Source organism: Thermobia domestica, chromosome 17 (genome assembly GCF_964235325.1).
Source record: "Thermobia domestica chromosome 17, izTheDome1.hap1.1, whole genome shotgun sequence".
NCBI lineage: Eukaryota > Metazoa > Arthropoda > Insecta > Zygentoma > Lepismatidae > Thermobia > Thermobia domestica.
In genome coordinates, this window is record NC_137470.1 from 83,015,304 (window position 1) to 83,040,870 (window position 25,567).

The window sequence follows — 25,567 nt, forward strand, 5'->3', positions numbered from 1 at the left end:
ACTGGGCAATATAGACATTTTTTGACAATAATTAATTTTCAATTTTTATATTCATTAATTAGCTAAGGCTTAGACCGAAATAGGGGAGGAACAAGGATGTGGTGAACAGCCGTCTTAGCCTTATAGAAGGTATAATTCCGGCATTCGCCTGGCGGGACTGAAGAAATGCAGGACTTAGGATGGGCTGCGGGAGTTCGTGGCTATATGCTCGACCTACCGAATTCCGCTTTGCAGACACACTACCAGTTTGTTTAAACAATAATAGCGGCGTATACTGTGTAGTCGATGAAGTCCAAGACAGCTTTACCTTCTCTCCTTCCAAGAATGCACATGAATGCATAGAAATAAAAAAAAGGTTCAAACAACACAGACTAACAGATAATACCGTACCTTTCGTTAATAACATAAAATACACATTAAGTAGGAAAAGTAAAACAAGATTTTTGATGTGATCTCTATATGCAACAGCAAAAACCTATGTTACTAAAAGATTAGGAAAATTCAACAGCATGATTGTTTGATTATAGCTTACACAAATATCTTTGAAGCTGAAACTCAAGTTCAGCAGCTCAAGCACATATATATATATAAGTTGAATAAAAAAGTAAATAGCAATTAACAAAACATCATCATGATCCACAGAAAGAACAATTTATTTTAAACTATGAATGGCTAATCACATGGTACGAACAAGCTTACAATAAACTTTTATACCTGCACCTTAATGAAGAGCAATGCGTCGATTTTTATGTCCAATATCGAATGCGTTCCCCACATCCTCTACAGAAATATTCATTACATGTTTTCTTTCTGCTGAAAGGAAACAAAGTTCGCTTAGACGACCGTTTGCCGTTCGATTTCTTAGGTATGTTTTAACCCGTCTAAGACACGAGAAAGAACGCTCAGATGGTGAACTAGATACATTAATGGTGACAGCAATTACGGCTATTTGTGAATTTCGTGAAAAGCAATTTTGAAATGACCCATCACTTCAGTAAACTGAGAAACGGAGGCAAATTTGCATTTTTTTCCTCCTCATAATGTTTCAAAACTTTCGGGAGAAGTTTCAGTTCCACCTCTACACTATCGACATCATATCCATAATGACGTGCAAGTGGTTCAATTTTCTCAAATTAGAGTAAGTGTTCACTTTTAGGGTAAAGACTGCTTATCCCACATAGAATACCTGTATTTTCTGTAAAACGCGTATCCATTTCTGCAAGTATTCTGTCAAAGTACAGGAAGAAATATCCTAAGTCTGTAGTCTTCTTGGGATTGGATATCTTCTTCCTCAACCGATATTTGCTCAGTCATAATATACTGACGTAAATGATGGGGCAGTGGGGCTTAGTGATATACCGTTATTTTCAGCAAGACAAAGACTCATTCCAAATTTTTTCGAACTCCTCGACTGTGTTTCGAATATCAGTAAAATAATCTACTACACCCTTCGTAACTGAAACAGCGTCAGCCAGTATCCTCTCCTTATTTTGTAGATAATCTGACAATCTTTTCAACTTTCCAAGAAAAAGTGTGAACAAGTTGAGTTGGAACACAAACTGAAAATTCACTTCACTCAATAGATGTATTGCTTCAGAAGAGCGACTGCGATTTTCATTACTTATCTCAGCAAGTGTTAGAATAACTACCCTAAACGTTCTCTTCATAGCCACACAAGCTGCAACCTACGATAAACGGGTAAAAAAACATTTCGTTAGTGGTTCAGAAGATACTTAATGCCATAAATAATGCTATATAATGAATACCATAAGAAGATAGTACATTAGAAGCCGTTATTTTCTGTGTAGTATCACTGACGATACCTCAGCAAAATACAAAGGACGCGATGACCGATTAGTGGAAGGTCATTATGATGATGCAGTGTCCTGCCCGATAGTCTATCTTTTACCCGAAGGTCCTGGGCAAAGTGAATCTATAATGGCTTGCCATAGCCTCCCGTGAAACGGTGATAACGCCCTAAGAACGGGATCTAGAGTGGGATCCAAATAACTTGTGTTCCCACTGGGAATCGAATCCGGAACTCTGTGCTTACAAGGCAACGAGCGTATCCACTCATTTACTGGGAAAATTGGAAGGTAAATAGGAGCAACTTTATTTCGCATCTGTTTATTTTCATGGTAACTGTGCGGACAAAATATGGACCACTAATAATCTTCGATAACTACAGCAGGAAGCGCACGTTAATCCGAATATTTGCTTGAGTTGTTCGGATTATTAAATTGTTTGGCGTAAAAATGGAGTGCTCAAAGGCCACAAATCCAGTTGGAAACGAATATTTGTCAAGGTTTAGTTCTAATCTAAAACATGAACAGTCCGCAGCGAAAAAACCTGCAACATGAGCATGTAAGTTTATTGTGAAACTACGCCCAGGGAATCAACATAACGTCTAAGTGGCACAAATCACGACAGGAGAAATTTCGGCGTCCTCCACTGCACACTTATCTTGGAGCACAAGACTTCCTCGTTTCACAATAAACTTACATGTTCATGTTGCAGGTTTTTTGCTGCGGACTGTAAAGTAATGTATATGTAGTTAAGCATTCAAAAGTAACAGTTTTGTATTCAAGAAAAGCGACCTGATCTAGTCCAATAACTCACAATAACTATTTCTGTTTGAGCAACCAGTCTAAAAATATCAACCCCGAGGGCTAAATGTCATTCGAACAAGCGCAGGGTTCGGATTATAGTGGGTTTGGATTAACGCGAGGAGCCTGTAGTACTAATGGAGAAACAAAATACGAAAATGTGTAATTAAATGAACTCGAATAAAAGTAAGTCACCTATCCTCATGTCCAATAGAAGAAGCTAGGAAACATGTTTACACCATGCGAGGGGAAACAATATTAGCAATTCTAGCCGTACTAACTTTATTGGCCCACAGCAATTTGCGAATTATCTGGGAATCAGTGGCGTAACTAAAGCCTTGGGGGCCCTCCCGCAGACAGCGTGGAGTGGAGCCTCTTCTCTGCGTCCTACTTCAAGATTTGCGCCCATTGATGGCTTGGGGAACCCTCCAATGTGGGATCTGCGGGGCCTTTATTTACGTCCCTGCTGGGAATGATGGAGAAATCCCGTTTGAAACTAGATACATCATGTAAGTTTCACTTTTTTCGTGTCATTTTCTAATGAAGTAAAAACTGCAATTAGAAAAGAAGGTTAAGATGGATTGTGATGTCAAATAATGGAATTCAAGGAATAATAAACACATATTCCTCCTATCAGTATCTTTGAGGAGAGGTGGGGAAGAAATATTAGTTTTCTGTTCTAAAAGAAAATTTACAGTAACAACAATACTAATAATGCACAAAACAATAAAAATCACGTATATGTCAATAACTGAAATTCAAGTAGAGATATTAAGTAACAAAAGTTTTTTTTTTATGCGTCTGCGGCAATTACGAATGATTATTTTTACGTTTATTTCCAACCCTACAAAATCAGTTTAAATGGCTTCGTAGTTCACGAGGTGCTGTAATTTAAAGCCTGCGTAATCTAAAGGTTAATCACAAATTTTGGCATCATTATATTACTACAAGTATCTGTCTTAAAATCATTGTTCATTACAGAGTTAAACAGAGTCCTAGAACCTATTACGTTACAATCGAATGTAATACCTATTGCTTTTGAAGTGCATGATGTCACCTTTATCACTCTACTTCTGTTGGGGTGGGCGGATGGGTGGGCGTGGCCATCCATCGGGTGGGCGGTCGCCCACCCCCGCCCACCCTCAATGCCGTCCCTGGTTTCTGACCTAATTACTTGCGTTATATTGAAAGTCTAAATCAGTTCGTCGCTGTTTTTCACAACTTGCTTTGCTTCTGACGTTCTTTTTGAAAACGGCTCATTCAACAGAGCAGAATGCATTGTCACTGCAGAATTCATTGTCACTTCAAGTATATCAGGGGCAAACATGTAATTATGCAGAACGTATCAAACGGTAACCATATTCCTATTTACAGTAATCACATTCCAATTAACAACAAAGACAGCACACGCACACAAACACACAACTCTACAAAGTACAAGAAAATGACGAATAATACTTTATGTATTTTTACATGAATAATACTTATTTTTTACATCTGAAAGAAATGCAATGCAAATCACAGATGACATGGTATAATTGTGTTACTGACTAATATAGCTGACGAGCTAATATAGCACTCTTTTTTTGTTTTCTTTTCATTATTTTGTTATAATGTATCAACAGAATTTGTTCAGTTATTTATTACAAAACAAGAGATAAAATCAATCCAAAATGTAAGTACAAGAATTTCTTCAAAAAAAAAAACTACTGTACATTATACATCAAACTTGATCAGAACAAGCCTAGGCTGACCCTGCCAGCTACCGGCCAAACTTTTTTCTTTTTCATTTTTCTTCCTTTTTTCTGGTTTTCTTTCTTTCTTTTTTTTTTTTTTTTTTTTTGTTATACGTTTGGATACGTTCTATCGACAGGTAGTTTGCAGCAAGAGGACAGCGAAGGACTGCAGCAAGTGGTAGTTTTGGAAAAGTGTTTGTTTGGTAGACTTGATTGCAAACATATTGGCTCCTTATGAATGAGGCAGTGAGGCAGTATTAACCCTGCACCTCGTAACTAGCGCAGTGGCCCAGCTAAGGAGATTTTCCCAACCAGAAAGAATTAGCGTTTCAAATGCACTTGTTTAATAGCGCAGGAATTTTGCGAATAATAATAATAATAATAATAATTCATAGAAGCAAGGAACTTCTCACAGTTGTAGTATTTGACCTCTTTATCAACATCCTGAAAGTCCCCTAAGATTGACCTTGAGGTTCGGCCGCCTATTTTCAGTTTTTCGCTGGTAACTCCACAATGAGCAGAGATAGCGTAAACTATAAAGAGTGATGATATCTAGAGAATGGAAAAGCACACGTTTTGGTGCATAATACATATCTCTATCTTTAATCGTTCAGGAGATAGGAAGTTTTAAGTTATGGGAACTTTGCTATTTTGTAGAGATAGTATGGTTTATCTGGCAGAATTCGATCACAATAGTTTGCATACGTTGTCAAATTGTGCATTGAAATGATTTCAGTACTCATAAACTGAAACGGAAGAACAAAGTTACCCCCTTTGACTTCAACGAATGCAGAAATAAAAATCTAAGACAATAACGTAATTACCAATAGCCATAGATTCATCTATGTCGTAAAGGGAACTGGACAATTAATTGAAAGATTACTTCTGATATGACTTTTTCCCAAAACCACCTTTATTATTTGATAACATCTCAATGAGAAAGGGCATCAAGTAATCTGTAGTTTCAGCTTTTAAGTGTAAAAAAAGAAATTTCAAAGTATCAACGAATGCTGTTCATGTTTTAGATGGATGCCACATTCCGCATTCGATTGTATAGACAAAACTACCGACATATGGTGATATTCTTGACTGCTACATGTCATACATAGTATCCCATTACAGTGAAAAATTGCAACGTTGTTTTTGATGATATAATGAACAGCCAACGACTAAAGGAATCGAGGAACAGATAACAGTACGTACAATGTCAGCAACAATTCACTTTCAACAAAACACAGTTACGACCTGCACTCAAGCTCAATTTTTATTTAATCGCAATAATAAGATTACCTTAAACAATGCCTTGGTAGCTCTATGTTTGAAGTAAAATGTGAAAGTTTGCCTATAAGTTAATGTTTATATTTCAATAGTTGATGTACTCTTGGAAAATACAAAATGCCAAGTGCCTGTTGTCATCGGTCAGAACACTAATCTTTAAATTTTGTTAACAGCATTAACAAAGGAAAAGTGTGATTTGTGGTTTCTAAGATCTGCCTATGTGACTAAGAAACAGAAAACTATATTTAATATTTATCAGCAATAGTTATTATTTGGTTAAGAAATATGTGATGTGCTGTTATTTTTGCATGCACCAACAGATTGTGATACAATCTCGGCTATATATTAAAAGGGAGGCCACCGTGGCTAACTCATAGAGCGTTCACGTCTGCTGCATGGGGTGCATGGGATCCCTGCTGACGCCAAGTGAGCTTTGTGGAGGACAAACACCGTTTGCGTGGGTTTTCTTGGGGTTCACCTGTTTTCTTCACTTTCTTCATTCCACCATTTCATTCATTTCTCATCATCACCGTCTTCTTTACCTAGCCGGCATAAACGTTGGACGTAAAACTTGAAGATTTCATTTAATTTTCATTTTTATGTTGAAAGAGTAAACTTCATGCGTCTTCTTCAGAAATATAAAGATTTGAGGGTATCAGTTTGTGTTCAATGATCCATTGTCTACCAAAGAATAGCCGAGGCTGGTGAAAGATTTCTGCTTCAACTCTATGGTGCAAAGAAAAGCTAGAGCTTTGATGAGTATCATTATTACAAGTACAATTTTCTCATCGGTAAGTAAACGCTAAGTTCCATATTTCAATTCTCAGTGCCACTCCCAGCAAGTGCAGCCAAAAAGCAACATTTTTTTCGTGTATATCATCAAGTGCAAGAATGGAAACGAAATTCATTACAGCCTACATATTTGGGATGGACACAATCTAACAACAAATTGATGCCAGTTTACTCAGATCTGGAACCTGCTACCTCTGAGTTACTAAACATAATAACTTGTGGGCGTAAAGATAATTGTAAGAAGAATTGTGTTTGTCTCAACACTGGGCTGTCTCATTCGCCAATTAGCCAGGGTGTTTCGTGTAATAACTACCCAGATGTTCCTACTTCGCAATAAAATGAGGATGAATTATATTCAGTTAATATTTAATAACATAGACAAAAGAACAAACTTTAGAACATATTTTTAATAGGGGGCGCGGTGGCTCCGTGGTAGAGCGTTCACCTCTGGTGCTTGGGGTCCCGGGTTCGATCCCAGCCCCCGCCAAGTGAACTTTGTGGTGGGCAAACACCGTGCTCGTGGGTTTTCTCGGGGTTCTCCCGTTTCCTCCCACTTTCTTCATTCCACCATTTCATTCATCTCTCATCATCACCGTCTCCTTTAGCCTAACCGGCATAACCGTGGGACGTTAAAGATTTCATTTCATTTCATTTCATATTTTTAATACTAATTTTCAACGTAAGTTTTTGTATTCTAATATATTTTAGCATTCTTAGATATAGAGAGGTAGTGGCACCTTTCAAAACAATATACAAGCTGTAGAAATATTAAGTCAGAGATTTGTTAAGAAAAATAAAGTATGCTCAATAGAATTTTATGTCTACTGCAAAGTAATTATATTTATTTTAAACTTTACGGATCGAAACTTGATTTACAAATGTTATTACTGTGTGGTTTATGGAATGAAATGAAATCTTTGAAGACTAACATGAAATGTAGGCACCACATAACTTGATCCACTTCATCATTAGTTAACTAAACATGATTAAATACAATACTCAAGTACCATTATGTATAAAGTAAGACTGCAAAAAAAAAAAAAAAAAAACGTTCCTCTAACAGTTAAAAAGTAACTTAACCTGGACGCACTAATAACAATATTTCAATTCTAAATTAGTAGCCTAAAAACAAACATCCCCTAAATTTTATTGTGGTGTTACTGAAAACCGTAAATAGCTTAGCGGTCTCAGAAGTGGTTTTTAGAATCGTGCATCCCCCTATATATGACAAAGGGTAACTCGACATATGTAAAACTAGAAACTTGTTGTTTTAGATGTTTGACATAGAAAAGAAAAACTAAAATTGGGAATGGAGACATGGGTGTTCCTGTATTTGACAGAGAATAACTCGAAAACAGTGAGAGTGCAAAACTGGGTTTGTGTCAGAAAATTTTAACATAGACATTTTATTTAAATTTGGAAAGTACGGGCTGGAGACATGGGAGCCTTATATTTTAGAGGGAAGTATCTCAGTCAACACATGTCTCATTATAGTGTGTACTTGATGTCCTAACAATTTCTGTATGCAACTGTAATAACTTTGGGAGATATTTCAGAGGTCATCTATTGTAAAAGTTAGCGTTAGAATCGTAACAGTACACAAATATCATCGTTAGCAGTGCTCATACAGTGAATAAGACACGAACTTGAACCCCGTGTCGCACCATGTACTTTTCGTCGCATTAAAATATTGTTCGAAAGGGTTTTCTCTTAATGACCTTTGTTATTCCATTATTCCATCATTTAGTTTCAGTTCTTGATTTATGTAATGTTCAAATGAACTTAGTCAAATGTTTCCCAACCATGGTATGATGTTTGATCTCTGTTTCAATCTTCGAGAATTAGTGCTTATAAAAATTAATTATGAATAGTTTTCAATTAAGTATTAACACAGTGCTCTGAATTTCGGCTACAAAGTTTTCAAGCAATGCAAAGCACAGGAGGCCAAACATGTTCTCGTTTATTCTACAGAGCTCGACGAGAGAAGCACAATGTCAACTTAAGTATCGTAAACCGAATTCCAGATCTGAAGATGAAAGGGAAAATCAAACAAAATGTCACAACACATCAAGAAATTCGAATTGAGTTTGCTTTACTGTCAGTGATACTACGTATTTAAATGAACGTGTAATTGCATTGAAAGTGTTAATAACTTGGTCAGAGAGATTCGTCCAAATCAATCAGTTCGGCATGTTTAATGTTTCTTATTTGTTTATTTGATAGTCATTTCATATGTTAGGCTAGCGTCCGTTTTTTTAACAGCAGCAGGGAAAATAATGACAAAGAAAATTCCAAAATTTCCAGCTACGGTAAGTAAAAAAATAAATTAATAAATAAAATAAAAATAAAAATAGGTTTCGTTTGTTATATTCGTGTTACTGAACACAAACAAATATATCCCAATTTCATGCAACCAATTAGTTAGCAAAGGGGTTCTAACTGTTGAGTAATAGTTAACATTGGCCTTTGGAGCAAACCCGCCGCACAGTGGACGAAATGCACAATCTAGCTGTGTAAAAGTCCAAAATGAAGTTCCTTGGAATGGCACTCATTGTACCCGTAAGGGGTCACAAATATTCCACAGGTGGCAGAAACAACAATAGAAAAATATTACGTTATGCAGGGAAATGGCTTTGCACGTATAAAAGAGGAGTTGTGATACAGCCGCTTGTGTTAGTAATGGTAGTCATATTTAGAGAGTGAAAGCTAACCCATCGTGCTCCCAAGTTTTTCCGACTGTTAGGAATCGAGAGTTGAGGCATTTTCTGCTGCAGGGATGCAGTGTTACATAAATAAACAAATTACCTAAAAAGTTAAATACGGTACCACACTAGCACGCATATAACATCAGATGATTTTCCTACAAGAAAATACGTTATATTGCATTTTAATGGAAAAACAGTAAATATATCCGCCTATATCCATCTTCAAATATGTTTATGTGCAATAAATGAATGTTCTTTTAAGCAATAATAGTGATATGAGCTGCAGAAAACTGCAACTTGTTTTTTATCTGTTTTATGTTTTCAGATACGATGTCTATATACGATGTCTATGTCTATATAACGAGAGAGCTATTTCATATTTGGCATGAAGAAAGAACCCTAAGTGCCAAAAATTCTGCTGTTGCAACGTATGTTTGGAGCAGACTGGAACTGGACAAGACAAACACAGATACAAACGAGTACATTCAGCAGCAAGTAAACAATTTTAATAGAAAGGTGCATGAAAAATGGCAGAAATCTAATCGTATGCTGAAGGTATTTTTATCACACGAAGGTAAATGGCTGGATACCAATGTCACCTTTGTGCCTCAACATCAACAAGATGATCCAGAACCAGGGCCATCATCCTGCAGCACACTCGGAAGGTCACCAAAGGAATTTGAACAATTGTCCGTATCATCATAAAAGAGGAAAGTTTTCTCGTTAGTGAAGAGACATTCAACAGAAGAATTAGCATTTGCCGCTCAAAGTAGTTTACGTTTGTCTGGAAGAAGAGATGCCGCAATTGTAGTGCGTGAGGTCACTGAAACAAAATCAACGAGGGCTACGAAAATTAAAAAATCATGGAAATCATCGAACGTGGAACCTACTAAGTATACCCCGGAAGAAGCACTTGCATTGTATATAGACGAACGTTTTACCAAACAGTCTTACAAGTTAGTTCAGTCTGGCGGTAAGGCACGTAATTCTAACATATATCCTTCCTACGATCAAATCCAGAAAGCAAAGAAAGACTGTTATCCCAATATAGAATTAATTACAGTTAGTGAAACATCAGCAGAGGTATCAGTTCAGGCACTGGTGGACCACACAATAACTAGATTGGTCATGGTCACGAAGATGTCTTATCTCAAAACGTCGATCATTTATCGGATGGCGTTACAGTTATTTTTAAGTGGGGTTGTGATGGTAGCTCTGGCCATTCCACATACAAGCAAATATTCTGTGATAATGATGGTGATAGAAATGAGATTCATTTCTATTTGCAGTGTGTATAGTACCACTATAAATGCGTGCAAATAAAACTAATGCTATTATTTGGCAGAATCCTCGACCTTCCTCCACAAGATTCTGTAGGCCTATTAAACTTTTATTTGAGCAAGAAACTGTGAAGGTGTCCAAACGTGAAATACGGATTGTCGAAGAGCATACAAGGACTCTGTCCCACTGTTGTCAATATTTGTGGCCGCGATATATTTACTTCTATGTGTAAATTAACAATGATTGATGGGAAAACGTTTAGGGTCATTGCTGATATTTCAACTCAAGCATGTGGAATTTGTGGGGTGACTCCAAAAAATATGAATAACTTAAAATTCATAGAGCAACTTTCACCGGATGAAAGCAAATATGAATTTGGTCTTTCAACACTGCATGCTTGGATAAGGTGTTTTGAGTGCATTCTACACATCGCATATCGTCGGAACGTCAAAAAGTGGCAAATGCGTACGCTAGTGGATAAGGAACAGTTTCAGCAAACTAAGAAATGCAATCATGGTGACTTAAAAACTAAAATGGGACTCTTAGTTGATATTCCAAAACCTGGGTTTGGTACAACAAACTATGGTAATACTGCCAGGCGCTTTTTCGAGCAGTCAACTGTGGCATCATCTATCACAGGAATCGATGAAAAGTTAATAAAATGGTTCCACGTGGTATTGCAAACAGTTTCATGCGGTTATGCGGTGAATGTGGAAGCGTTTCGTAGTTACTCAAAAGCGACTGCTGAAAGGTTTTTGAACTGTGCCCTTGGTACTACATGCCATCTAGGGTGCATAAACTGCTCATTCACGGGGCAGATATCATCACAGCTAATGTTCTTTCTATTGGTATGTTTTCAGAGGAAGCTATGGAAGCGAGAAATAAAGATTTATGACGATACAGGGAGTTCCATACACGCAAATTTAACCGTGTGCAAACAATGAGAGACTTAATGAATACTATGCTATTTTCCTCTGATCCTTTCATCTCTTCCATTTCTCAAAGTGGTCACATTGCTCGATCACGTAAGATTTGGGGACTTGATGATTACGTCAAATCTCTGTTGACACAACCTTCTCTCAATCCTGACTTATCCCCAGATTGTGAAAGCGACCCTGATAGCGAATAATGTTCCGGTAACTGCTTCATACGTTCATATTTAGATAAAAATGCACACTTATTGTAAGAACAGTCTTGATTTTTCGTATCGTAAATTGAGGTGGCTTTGAACACCTTGATTTTGTCACACTGAAACTTAACCTTACACCTTGTAACTAATCTGATTTTCACGAAGCTTTGCACTCCTTGTAAACAATGCAGACTACAGTGCAGAAATGTTGCCAACTAATTAAACAAAAATATTGTATGCAATTTTATGCTAAGAAATGAATAAACAAACTGAAGGGAAAAAAAACAATGAGATTAAAAATAAAATGGCATGGGCTTGTGATAGGAGAATCAGGAACCATTTTCTCTCGTTTGCAGTGGCGTACGCACTGCTCTCCTGAATCCTTGAACTATTATGTAAACGCGGACACGCACCAGGAGGAAGAAGGGCAGAAGTTGAATTTCTTCTACCAGTGTAAATTACAACTAAAACTTACTATCCCCATTCATAACGTTTCCTCTAGCTGAGAATCTACCTCAAATGTTAGGATTCAGAGCCACTATTACATGATGACTTAGTGTTCCTACTAGTAGATCTATGGTTGGATGGATGGATTAAAGTTTATCGTCCCCTTCAACAACAAGGTTCTATGAGATTTGGACCTACAGCCGAACGAGTGATCCGAACTACATGAATTTCTTCCGGAAATCGAACGCGGGTTTCCCGCCCGACGACGAGTACGCGGATCATATAGCCACAAAGGATTTAATTATCAGATCTAGAAACATGTGCAGTTGTACTCACGACTTCTATTCAAAATTGAGCTCTTGTGGGGCCGCGGTGGCTCACTGGTAGAGCGTTCACCTCTGGCACATGGGGTTCCTGGTTCGATTCCAGCTCGCTCTAGTGAACCTTGTGATGGACAAACATCGTGTGCGTGGGTTTCCTCTGGGTCCTTCAGTTTCTTCCCACTTTCTTCATTCCACCATTTCATTCATGTTTTCATCATGACCGTCTCCTTTAGCCTAGCCTGCATAATCGTGGGACAGAAAACTCAAAAGATTTTATTTCATTTCATTTCAAAATTGAGCTGCTTGTACGTTTCCATTACAGGCAAGCAAGTGTTTGGAACAAGCAATTGTTCATTCTGCAAGAACTTGAAAACTACTGAGTTTACTTATTTATTGAATAGAGAATTTATTATTTTATTTCCTTTGTTATATGTAATAAAATACCTATAAAATATATTTTGAATCCTCGTGACTTATCCCTTCATTTGATATCTAACAGAAAAGTTACGCCATAAACTAATATCAATCATGAGAGTATGAAGACTCTATCGACATCTTATTCAACAAATTCCAAGAAACTTTTTAGATTCTACAGAGGAATAAAGACACATTATTTAACATGCACATAGAACCTCCTCTTAATTTCACTGCAGCCAGAAAAAAAAATAAGACTCAAAAGTTATGAACATTTCTATCCAATATTATAAAAATTCTTAAATGTTGAAGATTCCTTTGTACATTATTTCATTTCTGGCACCGAATATTCGTTTTTGCATCTTTAAAATGGTCATTTATTCTGATCGCATTTTAAAAAGGCGATATACAAATTATAACTGAAAAAATTATCCTCATATTACTTTGTAATGAATCACTAAAACAGGTTTTATCCTCTTTAACTTCTCTCTATCCCCCTCACTCTCTTTTTGTCTTTCTTTCTTTTTTTTAATTGACTATTTCCTCATCTCTAATCAAAGGTCAAACAAAGATCTGAAATACTATAAGGAACTTATTATCTTCAATAAGAACAGCGAGTTCATTTGATTTCTCTTTTTCATTTTCTTAGCCCATTTTCATGAAACGACACAACTGACAACCATTCTTTGTGAAAAACTGAAAAATAACCATGAGTTAGCAACATTGAAAATGAGACTAATAACAGTTTATTCTTCCATGAGCAAATAGTACACAACAAATGCAACGTATTATGGTAATTAATGTATTGTTAAGGCACAGTAAGGCACATTTAGGATCCGACTCAAAGTATGTATCTATATGGGATCGAAATCTTGAACCAAAATCGAATTTGTAAGAGAAAACTGTTACAACAAATGACAAAACACACGAAGTGCGCGCCACAATTTAAAGATGTCGCCCAAGGAAGCCAGCAGATTACCTGCTGCTTCTTGTTATTCCGCTAAACATAAACAAGGCAAACCCGTAAGTGCAGAAAAAAAAGCAAATACTTTATCAAAAGATATCAACGTTGTTCAATTCAGTTGAAAAAAAATTAAGACCTATAATAGCTAATTTTCATGTTCTCATAGAATATTTATTTACTTTGTAGTACTTGAAGTTAGTATTTGTACATTCGCATGCTATACAATGTAAGAAAGCAATCAATAAATTGAACTTAAGAGGGAAAAGTACCATCTGTTTTTCATGGATATGCGTAATGATTTAGGTAATAGATGAAAACGCCATCTCTTAATCGTTCAGTTGATAATTTGACATAACTCACTGTAATTTCATCTATAATTACTGTTTGGAAAAAAATAGCAATGTTCAGTTGCTCTTAAACGAGGGGAGATTATATAGTATTGGGTATTTTGCCCTATATGACGGTAATGGTTTGAGAGTGAGACGAGTAATGCACATCGCAGTAGCAGAAATACATGCACGTGCTGTAGCAGAAATATTGCGGGAAACAGACGAAACAATTTCCTCTTCACCAATCAGCAAATAGTCGTGCGCGCAGTGCTACAACATCAAGTTACGCGGTTTGTTTTTGAAGGGTGCAAAGGACTGTGAAAAACGCTTTATGTACCTATTGAAAAAAAAATATTTAAAAAATAAGACTGAACAAATGAAAACTGATAGCAGAATAACCGGAAAATGAAAACAATGGATTTCAAAGTCATCCTACCGGTCAAATTCACCCCACTTTACGGTACTCATGCTTTTGTTCAGTTTAGTTGTTACTATAGTGTTGCAAATAAATGTTTATGTACCACAGTGAGGCATTGTTTTTAATATATGACTTTTTCACAGCTAGATTATGCGTTTCGTCCACTGTGCGCCGTAAGGGTTATTCCCAGTGTCAGTCAAGGAAGTATAAAAGTCTTGATAAGTGGCATCGATGGAACCGATGATGTGTTGATTGCTTCTTCTAATACTCGACGCGACAAAGATGATAACATTTTTTTTTAAACCGAAGCTCGGGAACATAAGAAAAATTGATGTTGAATGTGGAAGAGGGGGAGGAGGAAGAGGGGGAGCCATACGTGGGTCCAAAATGTTTTGATTGATTCTTGTAGTAATCGATGAGACAAACAAAAGGACACCTTTTCCTTTAAATACAACCTCGGTAAAATAGGGAAAATCGCTGTGGAACTTGAAGGGGGGTGATTCATACGAGGCCCACGATGTTTTGGTTGATTGTGTTTTGTCTCGACGTGTACTAGAATAACGACACATAAAATTTTGAAATAAGAGCTCAGGCGGGAACGGTGCTGACATAAGACCATGACACACACGCGCACACACACACACACACACATTCATTTTTATTGTGTTTATTTTTTATTTTTCTGTGACCTCTTTATCATTATTCATAATCATAATCATAAGAATATAATTTGATAATGATTTTGCAGACTACTTTTAATGTTGATCCTATGTGTAGAATCGGTAAATGTATATTTGTGGTAAATTTCATAGGAAAAGAATTATAAATACGAAAATTAGAATAAGTAAAATAAAATGTTGCTAAATGGACAAGAAAATTTTTATTATCGTCTTATTGTTATTATTTGCTGCTCTTTCGACATGAAATTTGCCACATAAATGTCTTTGCCAATTACACACATACTAATATTATAAGAAATTCCGGGCGAATGGAAACCAGAAGTTGTAGTATATTTGTTTCACTTTCGAGTTGAGTAGAGGGACTACTGTCGAGATGGAATATACTCTTGGGCACTTAATGAATTACTTGAATACCCTTCTCGCTATCCATTCTTTAACATTCAATGTTTTAACAGGAAGCGATTGATTTCTGCCACTTCCAGTGTTAGGAGAATGGTTAGAGTCGAGATACAACATAATCTTGAGACACTTAATTGATTACAGAAAACCGCCTCTCACTATTACCGTTTTAATCTATTGCGATCAACACTAAAACCTAAAGTAGTTGCGTTTTGCCACTTCCGGTTAGTTAGGAATTTAATAGAGAAGACAATATTTATTCCACAATCCCAAAACAGCATTTCCCTGTCTTACTATGTAGATTAATTTGCAGCCGGAAGTTATAGTTAATTTCTACTGCATCCGGTTTTACTAGAATATTAATGATGAAGTTAAATTTATCCTTGACACACTTAATCGATTACCGAAAATTCCTTCTTCTTTTGCCGTTTTTGCTTTATAGCATTAACATTAAAATTGGAATCTACTCATTTATACCACTTCCTGTTTTGTTAGAGTGTTAAGAATGAAGAGGGGAGTTGTACTTCAAACGTTTAATCGATTACCGAAAACCGTTTTCCGCTATCCATTAAACTTTTTGTTCTACAGTGATCAAGGTTGAAACTGGAAATGACTCGTTTCTACCACTTCCAGTGGGCGAAATCACCTCCATACCAAACTCCCTCGAAATAACCACTCTACTTATCTATTGCAAAAAAAAAAAAAAAAAAAAAAAAAAAACAGAATTGAAAAATTCGCATTCATTTAGAAGTTATCGGGTGGAATATTACGATAAGTTCCCACCAAGTGATCCTAATAAATACTTCATACACGACCCCGCCACACACACATACACACTAACATATGTAGGCCTATACACGGTAGTATACCTGGTAATTCCGGCATGCTTACTCTGGGAACTAGAAATAGAGAGGTAATCTTATTGCACTTTTATTCTGAACGCACCATTACTCAGAAGATATTTTTTTTAAAACAAAAAAGTTGTAAATGAAACTTTCAAAGATTGGTATCAGTGCTTCACCCAACACATGAATGTTTTCCATAATGATTGATACGTAAACTGATGTATACATTTTTCTTAATGGTAGTGTAATAAAATGCCTTCAAATTGACCACAAAATGAAAAGTTAAACTTATCTTGCAAATTTTGCAAAATCGAAGTAGATGGGCATTATGGGAAAAGTCTATAATGACAATATATGCAAATAAATATTTATTGATATACTTCACACTTTCCAGTGGTTCCAACAAAGCTTCGGATGATTTTTGGTTTCATAATCATAAACGGATTTAAATATATATTAAAATTATCGGCATAATTAATTATATATATTAAAATTTTCCTCAAATTATCGGAAATTCCCGTTCTTCCTCTCTACAAACAAGCCAAAATCCAGGTTTGTAGAGGATATTGAAGACCCTGCAAATATCTACCCACTGATCACTCAAAACTTGTGGATGCAGAGGTGAAAATCATATAATATGGGTCAAGACCGAATTTAACGCATTACGTGAATCTAAATTTAAAATACCAGCTTTAGAAGATATTAATATTATCAATTTTAATCTTGAACTGAGAAGTGTGTAGCCAATAATTTTGCATATGTTTTACGTTTGTTTTCCCTACAATACTGTAATAACTAATAACGATCCAAAAACTCAATTTTCCACTTTTGTTCTGAGAAATTTTGTGAAATTTTCCTTTTTTCCCCTTTCGGGAAAGTGTAAATTTCCTGAACTTTTACGTAATAAGAACTAAGTAAATATGTTTTCAACGAGGTATAGTTTATATCTCTGCTGTATTTTCAACCTGTATTATAGTCAGTTAAGTAAATGCTATGGTTTTCACGATAACTTTTGGCGTTGGAAACAGGCTATCCAATACTTTGGCCATATTGACCAAACCCGGCGCGGGACCTCTTGAGACTTCCTTTGAGTTGCTTAATAGAGTATCATAATTTTTCTTTTTTTTTTAAAAAAAAAAGGTTTCAGTTTGTTGTTTTCTTGAATGGCCGGGTTTTGATCTTTTTTTTATCTAATTGAATGAACTATTTATGAAGCTGTTCGTCTGTGTTACTAAGTGGTGGATACTACTTGCAATATGTATTTCTTCATTTCACGTCTAACATGTGCGTTTGTGCTTAGATCCGAATTGTTCGTGATATTCTGTTGAGTGTGGCCTATCTAAACTATTTGAAGCCATTTGGTGGGAATGTGGCCCCATCGCAACCGTTTCTCCGCTGCAAATAACAAATACGTACGTTTCACTTGCATATCTAGTAGGTGCATACGCCTTTTTTCTGCAATTGTTTGTGTTCATTTAGACATTTCGAACTTTTCCGAAAATATTCGAAAGCGGTTTAGGCCGCTTCAAACCGCTTTTCTGCAGAAACGAAAAAATACGTATTGCTTACTTTTACGTCTAGTATCTGCATGTATAATGTCCTCGGAATCGTTTGTGCCGTTTGTCGATTTTGGCCTTTGTCATATTACTTGGAGATATTTGGATGGAGGACATTGCTCCCCCTGGAACCGTTTTCTTACACAAAAGAAAAATCCTGTATTCCTCAATTTTCTATCTAGTACATGTATAAGCCGTTTTCTGCAAATTGTTCATGTCCTTTTGGAGATTTCGAGCTTTTTTTGAAAATACTTGGGAAAGGGCTGAGACCCCTTCATACCGTTTTTCCGCAGAAACGAAAACATAAGGGTCACTTTATTTTATGTTTGTTACCTACTTGCATAATTTCGTTGAAATCAGCGTGCAACACTTTATGGATTGTCCATGTAAAACAAAATGAGTATTAGGGAGCTCTAGACCCTGGTGGATACTTTGACTTTCGTCAGACAGTATTCTAGACAACAATGATAATTGATTCAACTTCTTGTTCAAGTCACTCTCAAAGTGAAAAGTTGTCGACGAAAATTCTACAATTCGACCTCAACTTCCTGATTCATTTAAACACAATCTACGTAGCTATTTAAGTATTCTAAATTCGGTAAGAATGATTTAAAATATCTTCACCTTAACAGTGTTGTATCTATAACAAAAATCAATAATCATTGATTTTCTAATTCTTTATAAATATTTCACGAATGGTAAATGCCTCGCCGTTAATTGATCGTAATCACCGAAATCTGCAGTATTAATCTCCAATTTTATCTGTAAGAGAGAAAAAATAGAGATGCCAAATAGAGGTGAATTAGATCAAACATTAATTCCTTACACTCCTATTGTAGTTCCTCTTTGTTCTACAGTAGTATACAATAATAAGTTTGTGATTCTCGTTCCCATCTCCCCCGTCCCAAAGCTATTATTGACAGCATGCTTTTCGCCTAGATCCGGATGCTAATGTTTGTGTAATTTGTTTTTAGTTTTGTAATTAACCCATTATTTTCCTGCACATTAAACTTTATAGATTGCAAATTTTCACCGTGTAACTGGAAATCTGTATATAACAAAAATAAAAATTTGTATATTAAAAAATGTTTAAAGGAACGCAAATATCAATTGACGCAATTCACAAACAGACAGGGTCAAATACGCTTAATCATGGCAATACATAGCTAATGAGTAACTGTGGCACTATTGTTTAATTCTTGAAGATATCTAAAAGATGTGTCGTACTTCAATGTCAAAATTCCGACAGCCTTCTGTGAAAATTCGCTACATACTATGTGTTTAATATCGACTGTAATGTAGTAATTTATCCTCTTCCATCTCAGCAAAGATTGTGGAATATGTGCTCTTAGTGATGATTATTTTTCTCAATATTATTTCTTTCGTGCCGTGACTACAATCATAGATTCAAATTTACCTTTCCCCTTCATCAATTTTTACGATCAGCTGAAGCAAGCGTAACTAAAAGAAATATGAACACCTAGTTAGTGAAATCAAAAGTCCTAGTTTAGGCAGGCACATATTTAGATTAGTAAGTATTCTGTAAGACTTCTTTTATTGAGGATCATTAGTTACCAGACTGGAAACCATTTAACTAATTTAAATTAGTTTGTTTATGAAAAGGGGTTTCCGTCGTATATTTCACTCAAAATATTTCGATACTAACATGTAGTACATATGATTGACTACTGCAATTCATACCATACTGTTGCAATTGATATTGCATTTTTCTGTCCATTTAATTTCTAGCGGTTTTTAGAAGACAATGTCACCAAACAAATTTGTTTTACGGAGAAATATAACCGGACTGAAGCAATTGCTTTATGTAGCTTTGCTTGCAAAAAAATGAATAATTTTATAGCATCAAAATATACGAAAAAACCTCTATATATTATGAAATAAACTTAACAATTGTTACGAATTGAGCAATGTCTGCTGTCCATTCTAATAGTACTAGCTAATACCTACTGGTAATATTTTATAGTCCAATTTCGAAATCTTTAGTTTTAACCCTCAAATAGTTACATCGCAAAATAGTCGAAGAATGAATTTTGCCAAAATTCTAACGTGGTTCTCCGATGCTTATGCAATAGGTGTTGTCAAAAGAGAATCTCCCAGTTACTCTTCAAACAAAACACCTTTGGAAATGAAAAAGATATAAACTTGTAGATAAGGGGCTAGGAAATTTACATTAGTACGAAAGTAATGAGTTTTGGAATGCGAGGTATGTCAAGAAAACATGCATATGAATAATATTTGAAAAAAAATTATTTCTCTCTGCACAAACACTGGGCAATTACAGTTACCGGTACTCTCTACCATACATTGCGAAGCAGACAATCATTTACAGCATGTATCTAAGTAAATAGTTTGATAAGAAATGTTTCTATTCCACTAGTATTATGAGTCATTGTATCACTTCCAATTCCTGAAATCCCATATTATTAACGATTAAATGTAAAACAAGTCTCTGCTGATCAATCCTGGTAATTCTCATTCTTTTCTTCCTAGTTCCTTCTATGGAAATATGTCTTTTCGTCAGTGGTATCCTATATAACCAAAGTTCATTCTAATTATAGAACGCAATGTTCAGACTTCAGTCGCAACATGGTCCTTCCGTCCACTTCACTGTTATCACTCAGGTCGTTTATGAATATCTACACTGAAATTTGTCATCATGTGCAATATGGTGTGAGAAGAAGAGAAGCAATACATTGCATAGGACTCTTCTTATGTTAAATGAAGTAAATTCTTAATTTGAATGTTCGTGTCGGCTCACATGATGTTTGTGAAAGCTTCAATATTAATCTTAAAAAGAAACTTTCCATGTAGGACAAACGGGAATTATGGGATCAAAAGTTCAGGTCAAAAGGCGAGGAGAACTTCATACATCTACTGATATCATTGTGCGAATTGCATAAGAATTCACATGCTTAACTTACCGTGTAAAATTATTTTCGGGTATATGAGCTGCGGTGAGAGTGGAGTGTTGATAATATTTAAAGTTATTCTTTTTTAATCAAGCTCTACTAGTGACGATGAGAACCCCAGTTTCAAGGAATGCATCTCCTCAAATGGATCTTTACGTAATTTATTTACTTTCTTTCCAGGAGCCTTGGCATTTGCTGAATTGGGCACAGTAGTACCAAAATCAGGGGCAGAATATGCCTACTTTCAGGAATCCTTTGGATCTTTACATCGTTTTTGGGGCCCTCTTCCGAGTTTCATATGCTCGTGGATCTACGTCATGGTATTAAGACCTGCTGAAGTAGCTGTGATTAGTCTCACATTTTCTGAATACCTGTGCCAAACTTTCGGGACCTATTTTGATCTGTTAGATGAAAATACAAAGAACTCAGTTAAAAAGATCATTGCTATCTTAGCTATTGGTGAGTAATACATATATTATTTTCTTATGGTTCACGAAAGTTTACAAATAAGGTCATTTCCAGCTAATCATCTGCTACTCTACGCTACAATTGTAACCAAAAAAACATTATTTTAAAATTTGGTTTTGAAAAGAATCTTGATTCTGGTTCCTTTAATCAACAACTTTTCTTGTTAGTTTTCCTTCTACACATTAAATGTGTGATCTAAACTGTTTTCCATAATGACCTCTAATTTAGTTGGATCTAACTTATAGTTCCTTGATTGTTATTATAATTGATTACGTATAAAAATATAATGGCAAAGCCGTCAAATCCACTTTTAAAAAAATGGGATAAACGTTGCTCTGATAACCTTAGTTGAAAAGCTTTTATTTCCAAATAGTATAAAGTAGCAAAGGCCATTTTAACTATTTCAAAATTGACATTGAAACATGTGCCAATTTCCAAAACTTGTTAAAGCCATCATGGCTACAAATGCAAAACCAAAATGAGAAGCTCACAAAGAGATCTTATTTAACTATAATCATACTAAGGAAAAATCAATGTTGGTCAAACATTCATTTTATTTCACAGGCTACATTATTTTATAAAATCTCTGAATGTTTTACATTATTCGTTTCAACGTTACCTTCACTTTGGTAAGTTAACAGTTTTAATATCTCTATTAAAACTTTATGAAAAAAATATAAGGTTGAGGTGATTTGATCTCCATCTGTTTTTTCCGAGAAATTTTTTTATCAGCGAAACCATCCTAGTTTTTATTTTGAAAAAGTATTATTATTATTATTATTATTATTATTAATCATTTACACAATAAAGCTAACAAGAATATTTTCTAGAGTTATATTACTGTTTCCAGTGTGTTCCGAAAATAAAAAAACGGAAAAGAAAAATAATGAAGAAAGGCAATCTAAGAAAGTAAAAACAAGATGGGCAGTGTGTGTTTTACTTCAATTTGTGAAAACCATTAAATTAATACAAAACATGTCATATCTGTCAAATACAACAAATGGTAATATTTTGCGTGCACATAACATGAGTTTCTGTAAATTAATTCCCAATTAATAGTACAAGCATACTTTTATTAGAAGCATATACGATATCAAAAGAATACGAGGTCTCTCCTGTAATACGCCGTAATATATCATTCACTATCTCTTGCTATATTCTAAGTAATCGAAAACTGTAATTTCATAAAGAAGAATAAACAAAAATGAGCTAAATCATAACCAAATATGAATATCGAAAATTTTTTTTGATAATATTTCAATTGGATATATCTCCACTCTCTCTTTCTCTCGGTTAATATGTGTATGATTCTTGCATCTCATCTCTAGGTGGAGAACTTTGAGCAAAGAGAAGTCATTACACATCTTGCAATAACAAATTAAATTTAAAACTATCAGACTGGATTACAATGGATATGAACCCAAGACCACGGTTTTCTGACCTAGTGCTTATAACACCTCAACTATTCTTTCACTACTGACTGAGCCTAATAACTTGAGAGTTGTCCCTTGAAATGACGGTCAGAGAGAGAAAGATACAAAAGTTTGAATTAAAAAAAACAGAAACTTTCGGTTTGCCGAATGAAGGCTAAAGGAAACAAGTCTTGGTTAGGACTACCCTTTTGAAGAAATTTTGAGTGTGACACAATATTTCTTTTTCTACCATAGAAACATGTGTGTCTTGGTACAGTACATATTCGATTAATTACCCTGGAATCTAAAAGAAGCGTCTTGTGTGCTAAAATAATGCATTACTATCTGTCACAAAGATCTTTGTCGCAGGTCGACATTGTTTAATTCTTCCTAGAATAGATATTGTGAACAACCAGTCCACACAACATGCATCCACTTGGTAATTTTATTCCGCCTTATGCAGAGTCGTTTTGACACATTATTAGCGTCATTCTAAAGGTCTGACTACTGCAGGAAACATATGTTAGTCGGACTCTTTAATATGCACTAATCACGTTATTAAACGACTCTGCATAAAGGCCATTATGTTTACCAAAACTGTACAAGTAGCAAATATGAATAGAATACTTATTTACATTTATTTTACTGTTGCAGTTCACAAAAAAATGTATAAAAAGACTGAAAACATAACAAATCTTCATACCTTAGCACCTAATGTTAGTCCAACAAAAGTATTACAACTAGTCCAAGATATTAAAGTTTATTGCAGGAACTTCTGTTGGGTATTGTTGGCTGAGTGGTGTGTGGCACTTGACCACTAAAAACTGCATTTTCGAGAAAACAGCGTTTTAATATTGAAAACCGCGTATAAAATGAATAGGGTTAGTCAAATCTTTTGTACTTTTCCTTGGACATTTCTACATCTACGAATGCATGGTATTTACAGTCAAATAGTACCAAGAGACACCAACAGATAGGACAAAGAACCCCATAAAGTACACACATGGACATTCCTTGTTTTTCCCCCTTTCCCTTTATTTAATGTCTATATTTCATTAGCTAGTGTAGCAGCCAAAAATAGCTTACTTTGCTTGTTATAACCTATTTTTAGTGTGAAAGCTTCTACATCACTTTTGGTTGTTTGTTTATTCGTTTGAATACTTCGGAAGGTTTTAAATTATGCTTGTTATTGTACATATATGTTTGTCCTCCTTGGTACTAAAAGTTTATTATAAAGAAAATGGTCTGCAGTGCTCTTTCTAGAATGTCTGTTATTAGTTGTAGTAGTTGATTTGATTTTGCGTCCTATTCAGCAGCCAGGGTATATGAGACATGGACTTAACGTGGGATCCGATACACATGAGCTCTCGTTCTACTACTTAAATGAAAAAGGCGATGTCTATCACAACGAAAAATGGCTGAACCCTTTGAAATTAATTTTGTTAACATAGTTAACACCTAGCTCAGACAGGCTTCTTGTCATTCTATTTCTATTAAAATTAGTATTTTAACAGAGGAGATAGGCTTAAAATTTTATGCCAAAAATAGAATATCTCACGTTTGTGAGATAAAATTTGATATATAAAAATGCTTATTTAAAACGAGTGTGCATGTGTCCGACCTTATGCGGAAATTTCGGTATTAAGTGTAGAATAGGTGCAATTTGTATCATTTTTGCTCAATGTTTAAGAATGATGACATGGAAGTTATGTCTAGTCATCACAGCAAAACGGATGAGGCTTGAAATTATCTTTATAACATACCGTGTTTAGCATTTGGTCCAGTCGGGTTTTTATCATGCACTAACACATATACGCGTACCATAAGAGGAAGGTATAACACAAGCAACTTATTTTAAAATATGTTAGCTCATCTTCCTTTGTCCTTAAAAATCCGCTTTTCAGTTCCAAATACACAGCCAATATGTGAAAGTGACACCTTGATTGCCTGTCCGATCATCGCGGGAAATCGAATGAACCGTTTGAAATGAATACTTAAATACATTTAGTACTTGCAAGAAAATGGTTAGCTGACGTCCACTGGAAACTTGACAAAACTTCGATACAATTTAAAGTATTGTCAAGTATGCCTAAATATAACATTTCACTTGGAAGTGAACAAGAGGAAAGAAGTAATAGCGGAGTGAAGCTTAGCATTCGAAGTCATTGGAAAACAGAATGTGATGCGCCCAAACGTAAAAATACGTAAATTCTTATATGGTTTGAAGACATGATTAACATATTGTTTACCGCAACCGCTCGGCTAGGTGCACTTTCAACTGCTGCTGACTGGTTGTATAAATGGCTACATTAAAATTTGTTTCTTATTGAGTTGAGTTGAGTTTCTTATTCTTTGAGTTGATTGTGAATTTAACGCCCCTTTCAGTAGCGAGGATATATGAGAGGGGACCTACTGATTAACGTGGAATCTGAACCACGTGTGCACCCGCCGGGAATCGAAGCCAAGGCGCGTACGCTAACAGCATATCCACGAAGGAGCTCACCTTATTTCTTATTGAGTTTCATTACTAAACTTCAAATCAATCCCCATGACAACTTCTCGTGTGTATTTCTACCTGATCCTTTTCATTCAGGCATAGTTGATAATTCTTTAAATAGTGCCCGAGTTCGCAAGCGGGCGCTAACTGACAATTTCTTAAAGTGGAAAGCAGTCTTTAGTAAATGAACTTCGGGGCCATCCTTCGAGAGGTAATGGTGTACATTTAAAGTGTTAAAATTTGAAACTGGTAGAGCGCAATAGCCAGAAATTGCGGGGGAAAGCGTCTTAAAAATTCCGACTCGCGCATGTATGATCCGATGCGTAAATTTATCAAGCGACTGCGTGGCAGATTGAGG

General features: G+C 35.5%; 1 protein-coding gene across 4 annotated transcripts in view; it reads left to right on the plus strand.

Moving 5' to 3' along the window:
- Nucleotides 1-25,567, plus strand: part of LOC145673792 (b(0,+)-type amino acid transporter 1-like) — a 715,231-nt gene that overhangs the window by 395,884 nt on the left and 293,780 nt on the right. For 3 of the 4 annotated variants that reach the window (XM_081743550.1, XM_081743552.1, XM_081743551.1), the window contains one exon: nucleotides 21,013-21,291. The exons of the other annotated variant lie outside the window; for it this stretch is intronic. In XM_081743550.1, the coding sequence (XP_081599676.1) occupies nucleotides 21,013-21,291 (279 nt within the window). The remainder of the gene's footprint in view (nucleotides 1-21,012; nucleotides 21,292-25,567) is intronic. 4 annotated transcript variants of the gene reach the window in all.